Source organism: Yarrowia lipolytica, chromosome 1C (genome assembly GCF_001761485.1).
Source record: "Yarrowia lipolytica chromosome 1C, complete sequence".
In the NCBI taxonomy this organism is placed as follows: Eukaryota; Fungi; Ascomycota; class Dipodascomycetes; order Dipodascales; genus Yarrowia; species Yarrowia lipolytica.
The window spans coordinates 2,534,064-2,544,260 of NC_090772.1; the positions used below are offsets into that span (position 1 = coordinate 2,534,064).

General features: G+C 49.2%; 4 protein-coding genes across 4 annotated transcripts; 2 read left to right on the forward strand and 2 right to left on the reverse strand.

The window, feature by feature from the left end:
• Positions 1–317: 317 nt before the first annotated feature.
• Positions 318–1,217, reverse strand: YALI1_C25352g (uncharacterized protein; the record flags this gene model as incomplete). The annotated part of the gene is made up of 1 exon (XM_501966.3): positions 318–1,217. The coding sequence occupies one exon, from the start codon at positions 1,215–1,217 to the stop codon at positions 318–320; it is 900 nt and encodes a 299-aa protein (XP_501966.1).
• Positions 1,218–1,752: 535 nt separating this feature from the next.
• YALI1_C25367g (uncharacterized protein) lies at positions 1,753–2,667 on the reverse strand (the record flags this gene model as incomplete). Its single annotated transcript, XM_501967.3, has 1 exon — positions 1,753–2,667. One exon carries the CDS (start codon positions 2,665–2,667, stop codon positions 1,753–1,755), a length of 915 nt encoding a protein of 304 aa, XP_501967.1.
• A 1,041-nt stretch (positions 2,668–3,708) lies between these two features.
• Positions 3,709–4,440, forward strand: YALI1_C25377g (uncharacterized protein; the record flags this gene model as incomplete). The annotated part of the gene is made up of 1 exon (XM_501968.3): positions 3,709–4,440. The coding sequence occupies one exon, from the start codon at positions 3,709–3,711 to the stop codon at positions 4,438–4,440; it is 732 nt and encodes a 243-aa protein (XP_501968.3).
• Positions 4,441–5,088: 648 nt separating this feature from the next.
• Positions 5,089–7,181, forward strand: YALI1_C25391g (uncharacterized protein; the record flags this gene model as incomplete). Its single annotated transcript, XM_068282456.1, has 2 exons — positions 5,089–6,418; positions 6,544–7,181. 2 exons carry the CDS (start codon positions 5,089–5,091, stop codon positions 7,179–7,181), a joined length of 1,968 nt encoding a protein of 655 aa, XP_068138557.1.
• Between the last annotated feature and the right edge of the window lie 3,016 nt (positions 7,182–10,197).

Consider the following 10,197-nt stretch of genomic DNA (forward strand, 5'->3'; position numbering starts at 1 on the left):
AGATGTGCGAGTACAAGTACAGTATGATACACCGATTGACGTGTCTTAAATTCGCGTGACAGATCGCCCTGTCACTATTTATAGACACTCTCCAACTGGCTATCGAGTTACTTGATAATCTAACAAAAGACATGCTTTAGTTGACATCTAAACTAACCTGTCCCACCATCATCTGGAACCACCATCAAAGAAGATAAATCTGAACCGAATTCCTTTATGATCTTTCCTACACCTTCTCCACAACACCCTCTCTACCACACCCCATTCATACTCCAGTCAAATTAGTTAACTATTTACACGCATCAGCCCTCTTCTGCTTACAACTTGACTCCGATATGCACTGCAGCAACACCAAAGGTCAGGTTCTTGTAACCGTCGCCGGCCAGGGTGAAGCCAGCGTCCTGGATCATCTGCGCAAACTTCTCCTGGGTGGGGAACCGCACAATCGACTCGACCAAATACTGGTACGAGTCTCGGTCGCCAGCGACAATCTGGCCCATCATGGGGATCACATTGAAGGAGTACTGGGTGTACACCTGATCGAGGATGAAGTTGTCCACCTTGGAGAACTCCAGACAGGCAAACACTCCTCCGGGCTTGAGCACTCGATGGGCAGTCTCCAAAGCCTTGGGGATGTTGGTGAAGTTTCGAATGCCAAATGCAACTGTGTACAGGTCCTGGGACTCGTCGGGGATCTGGTCGAGGGTTTCAGCGTTCTGGACCAGGAACTTGATTCGAGGATCATTGGCGTACTCGGGATGTGCTGCTGCCCGCTTCTCGCCCTCAGCAAGCATGTTGGGGTTGATGTCGACAACAGTCATGTTAGAAGAGACGTCACCGTGTCGTCGCTTGGCGTTGTCGAGAATTCGGAAGGCAATGTCTCCCGAGCCACCAGCAACGTCCAGGAAGGACAGCTGCTCGTTGGATCCGGCTCGTCGGCCGGGGTTCAGAGTGTTGACAAACTCGTCCTTCCACAGCCGATGGATACCAAACGACATGACGTCGTTCATTATGTCGTACTTAGAGGCCACCGACGAGAAAACCTGGCCCACAAGAGATTCCTTGGAGTCCTTATCGACAGTCTTGAATCCAAAGTGCGTGGACTTGTCGTCGTTGAGACACGATCCGGAGGTCGAGAAGGCTCGCAGACGGTGCAATTGCGATCGTGTGGCGGAAAGACCGCGGGTGAGTCTCTGGGCTGCTCCAAGTCGGTTCATGGTTATGTGTTTTGAAGGAGACGATTTGGCGGATTCCAAGTGGTAAAAAATTTGGGTTCTTTTCCATGTACGATAAATGCGCGAGTTGCTTGCTTAGTCAGATGGGAGTGATATGGGCCGAGGTAACTGCACGTGTCGGATGAAGTGAGACATTTATTTATTCCAATTGAACCACCCAGACGAGTCCGTTTATTTATTGCCTGCTTCGAATACAAATAGTGAACTCCTCTAAGTTGGTTGCTTTTCCCCGTTGGTTCTAGTGTGATGTTGATCGTGTTTGGGTTGGAGTATATTTGGTGGAATCGGTTTGGCGGCGGTTGGAGAATCTGGCGTGTTTGTGTGTCACGTGGTGTGTCACGTGGTATGTCACGTGACGGGATGTGATGATGAGAACCTGTGTGGTACCATGTGGTATCGTGTGGTTGATCTGTTATTCAGCATGATCTTGTGTGTATCGTAGACCTACTCGTACCAATACTCTCACAGCTAGGTGCGTGGTACTTGTTGTGCTCTTTTAATCAATTATATACATTGTCTACTGCAGCTTACTCTTGGCAGCAACGTTCTCCTTCTCCTCCTTCTGTCGACGCTCTTCACTGAGTCGGTGCATCTCCGCCTCCTGCTCCTTGGTCAATGGCTCGTACTCGCTCCAGGGATCGATGAAAGTAGAGTGACCTACAGCAAAGTCTCGATCGCTGGTCTTCTCAAATAGATAGAGCTGGGCCCGAACGTAGCCAACCACTCGCTTGATATGCTCCACGTCAACGTTGGGGTCTCCGTCAAACAAGTTTCTCCAGAGCGCAGCAGCCAGAACCGCATCGCCCTTGATGAGACCCTCGTCGTAACTGAGCATGGCTCCTCGCAGCTGCAGGTTGAAGTCCTTCATGTAATTTTGGATGATTCGGTTGCTGAGAATTCGAATCTCTGTGCTCAGCCGCTTCTCAATGTCGACAAACATGGCGTCCACTAGCAGCTGCTGGTACTCCTGGGCAACGGCAGGTGGCAGAGCTCGCATCCGCACAAACAGCATCCATTCGTGCAGAACGACAATCTGGAACCATCGCGCAAAGGTCATAGGCATTCCAAGCTCCTCGTACCAAAACTTGGCGGTCTCGGACAGCACCGGTGGCTTGACGGGCTTGACGGGCTTACGTCGATCCTTCTTGTTTTCCTCCTTGGAAAGCGGGTCTCCGAGATCCACAAGAGCCTGGGCCTTGCACAGGTTGTAGTAGTAGCCTCCGGCCACGGGAGCGGCTCGGAACTTGTCCATGTTGATGTTGAACAGAGACACAATGCCCTCTCCCACCTTTTGCTTCCATGTGTTGGGGGTGGGCGAAGCATCCTCGGTGAAAAAGGGCAGAGGGGCGTTCTCCTTCTTGCTGTAGCATCGCGCGGTCAGTGGTCGCGCCACACCAACCCGAACTGCTTGTCGAATAGCAGGTCTCAGCATTTTAATGATGGAATGTCCGACGGTGAGAATTTCAAAATTAGGTTCGTCTCCTACAACGAGTCAATATGCAGCAAATGGGAGATCAGTTGTTGTCGGGGCTTAGTCAGCGAAGATCTGGAACGGAACAAGTCATCGGAGCAAAGTTGTGGACAACAGGCAATTGTCTCAGTGGTGTTTATTTACAGAGTTTCAAGGTCTCAGGGTGTCCAGGAGGCTGTCGGGGGACGAGTCTTTCAACTGTATGAAAAGTACAGTATGTACATACATAGTGTCCATAGTCGTAAGAGAGTGTTTCAAATCGGTCATGTATGGATGTTTTTTCCGACAAAAAAGACCAAAATCTAAAGTGACACTCGCAAAACCTCCATTTAGCTATTTTTCGCAACTAAAACCCTTCCGCTTGACGAGTTGTAGTGCTCCTGTTCCGATGCTCGTTATTCTTAAGTTATTCTTAGGTCACGTGCACCTCGGAGTATGAAGAACTCTATATAGCTTCCCCGAGAAGAGCTCCAGGAATGTGGGACCTACTTGTACTGTACCACTGTATTCTATCGATCTTTAAACGGTGATGTACTAGGATACAAGTACACTACTCGTACCGGTACGACCAATGTTGCTCGAAATCACAGCTCCAAAGACACGTTTGTTTTAGACCAACTATAGCCGACCCCCCCCCCCCCCCCCCCCCATCCCAATTCTTGGAGACTTGTTGATTTGGTGTATCCTCGGTGGTATCAGATTGTGCAGAGGCTTACTACGGTTTTCACAATCTTCTGTCAGTCGAATTTGACGTCTTTTACTTGCCAACATATCATTTTACAAGAGCAACTTGTACAGTGCAATATGCCATGTCCAGCTTCGAATACGAATACGAGCACGCAAATAAGGACCGTGTTGTGTACGATGAAATACTTACTCTTTAATTCTACAGTATCATCTAGATAAAAAATACAATACAGTACCGTAATAACCTAACACCATTCACCGTTCGGTTTCGAATTCACACTCCAAAATACACCAAGATGTCGCATACAATCTGGGATGCCCGGACTGCATCACGACGACTTTGGCGCTGTGGTGGCCGACCCATCATACCATCATGTCAGGCTCGCTCCTTTATATCGTAACCATATGTTCACCCCATTTCTATTTCTGCCCCAATGTACAATGCCCAAAGTGCGGACCCGACGCAACCGCAAGATCACCGTCAACAAAAAGAGCCCCGTGGTGCCCTTGGTCGCCCCAGATTCTGCTCCTGCCCCCACCCAAACGGCCCGGCCCATGTCTCTGGCCGAGTACAGCGTGCGAATCGGAGCCCAAAGACTGCGAGAACAAAAGGCCCAAGCGCGAGCAGATGCGGCGGCGGCGGCGGCGGCTAAAGAGGTTGTACAGCCGTCTGTCTCAGAGTCGACCAGCGCAACCACAGACTACATCACGCCTGTCTCAAGTCAAGACCCTGGAGCAGATCCTCCTCCAACACAAAGAGGACCTCCCCAGCCACTAACTTACTTCCGGCAACTGTTTGACGCAAAAACTCCATATTTCGATGGCCCCCACATTCCCAACGCCCTTCGGCAACGAGCGCCTTGGATAGCCCGGGATCCACCCAAACCTGAATCTTCCCAGCGCCACCGTCCTGGCCGCCCCCGAAACTCGGCTCGCAAGAAACCCCCCAGGCCCCAGCTCACGCTCTGTGAGAGCCACAAAAGCTGCAGCCACAGCTACTGTTACTACCGAAACCTGCATGAAAGCGAGTCTGAGTCTTTTTACTGATCGCTTTCCAAAAGTCCGCTCGTTCCGTCGCTCGCTCCCCTGGCACCCCCTTGATGCTGTAATCAAATGCATTTAATTACACTCGGATTTTCGTGATAAGCAAAATAGGGTTCGCTCTATATTAGGCTTCTGGTCGCCTTGCATAATCGCTCCGCGTGATGGAAGCACCTTTGAGGGGGTATCCAAACAGCCTGTCTAGAGATCCCTTGTATCGATGCTTCCGGTAGAGCGCCCGCAAAAATACCTCACACCGACAAAAGAAATTCAAATCACCCGCCTGCCGCTCCACTTTCCGTTCTTTCCCACGCCAGAGGCGTCTCTACACCTGCCACTCTGGGGTGGCAAAAGAACGGACGCTAAAAGCTTAACTCTCACCACGTGAACAGACACTTCCCCCAGAGAGCCACAAAAGACTTGATAACCTCTTTTATTAAAAAAAACATATCAGACATCTTTTTCCGGTCCAGAACCCGGTATTTGTGCTTCTAACATCTCTTTCCACACAGCCCCCAAACAAGCTACCGTACCCACCAAGTACTACAGCCACAAGCCTGAAACCCACTTATCAAGCCTCATATCTTGTGCTACGGACACCCACCCACACTGAACCACCTTCCGTGTCTCTCTGCATCCTTTTCAGCCTCAGAAATGACAGATAAAAAGGGAAAACTTGTGGAGTCTGGGCAGACACCCATGGACAACTCCGACACGGACTACGACGTGCTATCCATCTCGTCCCGCTGTGTCTCCAGTGATGATAATGACCTAAAAGGTAGCTGGTATGGCGTTGGCCAGCTTGACGACGACACTGACGACCCCGAATGCATCACATTCTCAAATGATGGAGACGGAGACACCGGCTCGTCGCCCCCTCTTTCCCCCCAGTCGCTCAAAATGCCCACCCTAGCCTTTTCCATCGACTCCCTCAGTGAGTCCACCCCTACACCAAGCAAGTACTTCTTCAAGGACGACCTCAAACTCGAATGGGACGTGGTAGCTCATAAGATTGCTCGAAACCCCCCTAGGTACCGAGACGGCCACAACCTACCCCCTCTGGGAGCCCCTGTTGACAGAGTATGCCTTCTTAACCTCTGCGGTACCCCCTCCCCAGCAGTGCAAAAGTTCTTTGTGCACTATTATGGATTCAAGACCGAAGTTGAAATGATACACCTAGCCAACATTGACAACTTGGACTTTCACCCTGCAACCTGCTACGTGGGGTTCGTCACTCTCACTAGTGAAGAGTCCATCTCTTCTGCGCTTCTCAAGATTGACGCCGCCCTCAGTGCCCGTTCTCGGGGCATCTACGTCACCTGTTGGGCCCCTTCTCAGCTGAGTACTACCAGTCTCATCAACACTTCGGTGTACGCAGCTCTCAAGCCTCTGCAAGACACGTCTGTCCTGAGCCTCCCTCTTGCGCTGGACTCATTTGACCCCCTCGACATTCAGCTCATCGAGTGGGAGGAACACAGTGTACGAAGAAAGAGATCTTCTACTCTAATGTTCCAGTTTGACCAGAAGACCATCTGGAAGGCTATAGTCGGATTCCTTGTACTCGCCATCACGGCCCAGATTGCTCAGTATGTCTTACTTTACAGTATTGGAGACGTCAACATTGTTGCTCCAGAAATTGCTCCTGCCGTGAGCACGACTGGTAAGTCTTCTGCTGTGACCCTCGGCGTGACATCTTCTGCTACAGTCGTCCCCAAGTTGCTCACCAAAAAGTGTTGTATGGAGAGGGCTCGAAGCAATTCTGCCATCATCGTGCCGCCTTCTCCGTTGGAGACTAACCCTACAGAGTTCGATCATTGTGTGATGAAACAATATAATGAGCAGCAACGCCTGATGCCATCGCCTGACAAAGCTACTATCGACGAAGACAAATCCAAACGCTGGGTCCACATGGACATGCAGCTAATGAAGGATTCAATTCGGAAGACCATCAAACGAGCCCAACGACACAAGCTTGTTCGATTCAGTGAGTACTGTGTGTTAAATTTCGGATTGTGTATTAAATATGTTACTGGGTTTGGAATGCAGTTATCTACTTTTCAAAACACTCCATTTTAGATTGAGTCTTTCAATTACAGAAGCTAACTTCAGCTCGCTCGTGCGGGTTAGAATTCCGTCAGAAAGTGGAGGATGCTCACTTTCCCGAAAGAATTCAAGAGGCGGTAACGAACTGCGTTTCCGCACAGGCATCATTCCAGACCTCTGTCAGCAGTCTAGTCAACGAACGCTACCGCCGACTCAAGGACGAAATAGCCGAAGTTGATGTTTCTAACACTGTTCTTCACCTGAAGAAGAGGGTCTCTCAACGTCTCGGAGGTTTCGAAAAAGACCTAAAGGCAAGAATCAATTACAGGGACATAATCCGTCGGGCGCAAGCCAATGTCCCTATTGTACGGGCAAAGTCTGCGTCTCTGTGGCTGGATGTCTGTGATAGAAGCAGGAGGTGGGCCAAGGCAACAGAGCATGGCATTGAAGCAGCCCTCAGTAGGACTCGGAATGGCATGCATGACTGGAGGGAGCACTTGAAACAATCTTGGGGCCCAACTACAGATAATACTAGGTCATTTTCGTGGAGATTGAAAGCATTTTGGGGTTCGAAGCTACCTGAGTCGTTCAGTCGGTTCGATATTTGGACATTTTGGAGCCCACCCGTCAAGAAGGCTGAGGAAGAGCAGTCGGCTTGGGCAAAGTTACTTGACCACAAGTGGAAGCTGGGGTGGTCAAAGTAGTAAGTAATCATGTTAGAGAGGTACATCATGGTGGAGCTGCGGTACTAACTCAGAGAATGATTATATAACTGCCAACGGGCAAATAGTCAATAAAGATTTATGAGTGTGTCTTATTGTGCCGATAGCCATGGAACTGGGCTGACTCCTGTGTGTCAGAATAGGAAGACCCGCATCTAATGGGGTGATGGTTATGCAGCAGCGAGTGTGATTTGAACCTCATACAGCAGGTCAGGTCTCTGTGACTCTGTTGTCTCGGATATTTCCTTGACTTCTATTGTTTTGGTGGTTGCTTTTGGCGAGGCAGGGCCTCATGCATTAGCCGGCTCGTGCTGTCGTAACTCTGTAACAAATAAGTGATTGCGGAGTTAAGATGGTTTACCCGAAGTACAGATATTAATAGAACATGTCATGCAATGTTCATTTATCTGAGGGAATGTGATGTCAGTACGTTGTACAGTAGTTTTTTTCTGTCTATTACTTTCAAATTCCAGGTTGAGGAGATATTGGATGTGAAATCAGTTGCTCTTGGAACCCCTCTAAACAACAAATAGTTGGAGGAATCGAGAGATGCTACTATCAACCCCTATAGCTTTAATATGGCTTGTTTCAAGTTGAGCTAAGCTCATTTGTCTCAAGAGGGCTAACTCGCTCCTTACAGAACGTGTAACGTATCCCTGCTTCTACTTCCACTGATGCAGGGTTTCTGAGCGGCGACTTGGTGTAGTGTGAGGGTTGTAGGCAAGTTAAGAGTGGGGATAAGGGAATGCAGATAAAGGATGGGGATAAAGGAATGGAGATAAAGAAATGGAGATAAAGAAATGGGGATAAAGGGAGTGTCAGTTGATTTGTTTCGAGAATGGAGAGAAGGTGGGCCGTGTAATAGAATGAGCAAATATGGGTTACTAACATTGAGGTTTGTATGTTTGTTTGGAGAGTGTTATACATTCACCACTGGAGTTCTCTATAGTTTTTTGAGACTAATACTGTGATTGAGGTTACTTAGCCGCTTTATCTTCATATGCTAGAACTTCTTGTGATTGTATTATCAGATCATAGTACGTAAGAGTACTTTTCATGTTCTGTGTCTGGTCAACTAGTTGTAGGGTTAGCATCCAACTTCAGTGTCACGTTCGGATACAAGACAGCATGAGGCAGGTTTCCTTTAGACGCCTGTTGTATATACTAAACGGACTTCATATGCTTGTATTTGTACTTTTTTACAAGTACAGTACATGTACAGGTACAGTACCTGTTCCTTTTCACAAGAGAGGCTCGCAAGGGGCTGTGGAAAGCTGCACGATCAATGCAGGTTGAGAAACCAGACAGCACTACAAGTAGCGCAATGAAGACTCGAGAATCACATGGAGTTCTCCTGATCCAACCTGTTGGAGCACTCCTTGTCATTTGATGATTAGGTAATACTTCAATGGCTTGCATATCCCTCGTGGATCGACAGCGACGGGACGATCGAACTGCAAATAGTGTCGATCATTGGCACTTCAAACAATACTTGAAACCACTGCGTCGGAAGTTGCTCACTTATCGGAGACGGGTAGTATGAGTAGGTTTGGGGCGTGGAACAATAATAGTCAAACACTTCACGTTACGCGTTCCTGTACGAGGGCTGCGCTCGTAAGCGCGTAGAAAAAGCAATGATAGCCAACCCCCTATCAACCCCAGCAAAGTTTTGAAAAGCTGCAGTCGCCAGAGGTAAAAGAGAATGTTAAAAAAGGAGATGCGCACAAAGAAGATATGTCCCAGTACACACCCTTCCTCTCTAGCTGTGTGTTTTGGACACTATGGGGCTTAGCCAGTAAGGAGCTACTGGTACTGATTGTTAGAGAAGGGGTACATGGTACATGAGTGGACGAGTGCGAGTGGACGAGTGCGAGTGCGAGTGGGGAGTGTGTAATTACAAGCTTGGGTTTGTCTATTCAGAAGCCCATCTTTTTCTTTTCCTTCCCAAGTAGCGGCCCGTCAATGTCGCAACCATGACACAATTGGACGTGGGGCAGCTTGATCTGCTTGTTGTTGCGGCTTGCAAGCTCTTCCAAAATGGGCCTAATATTTCCTCATGTGGCATTACATGCTGTCTACCGCGTTTCTTACTTCGGCCTACTCGCTTTCCGTGCGTCTGTCTTGTCGCTACTTGCCCCGCTGTCTCAGTTTTTGAAACAGTCATGCAGCAGCAGGCCTCAACGGCGGCGAGTGATCCACAACTATAACTAATATGGAGGTTTTTTTTCTTCAGCTGGTTTGATATTCTCTGGTAACGTGCGCAATTGAGAATACACGTCACGCTGTTGGGCCGTGCAACGTAGTGGCTGCCTGGTGGCTCCGGGGAGAAGACGACTTTTAAGTGCAATGCCGCAGAGATGTCTTCTAGAACCCAATCTCGAAGCCGCCGCTAGTGCATTCGCTTGATAAACCCTAAGTGGATCAACTGTCCCGAAAGGTTGAATACCGCCAAGGGGTGTTTCAAAAAGGCCGTTTTGGACGGTAACCTGCTAGAAATGGTCTTTAGAATATCGGCCTGCGCTACAGCCATTGTTAGGAGTCTTGGGGCCCGGTCTCTTGCTACCGTTGGCACTCTAAATGGCACTACGGCTAACATCCAACTGCAGGCGGGCCCTCTGCGGTGATCTAATCAGCCTTCTTTGTCAGAAATGACAGCCCTACAAAACTTGTTTCATCTCTGTATTCAGCAGCACTCTGTCTGCCCAGCACGTCAAGGGGCTGCAGGTGGCGGCCTGTCGGCTCTTGCCTGTCGGGTTGCAAAAGATGCATACAGGGCTCAACCTAGGACACAGCTGCCATGCAGAAATACCAACGATCGTGAACGGGGGAACTTCTTTTTAGTAAGCGCATTCTTGGCGCTCAGTGGCTTTCTCTTTTCGGGTATATTCCCATGGAGCTATCACCCCGCCTGACTTGTTTTGCAGGGTGTGTGCACTCGTCTCTCCGTGTTGGCTCCCAACCCCCTTGCTAGGTTCGTTTCTGAAGCAAACGTGAGTAA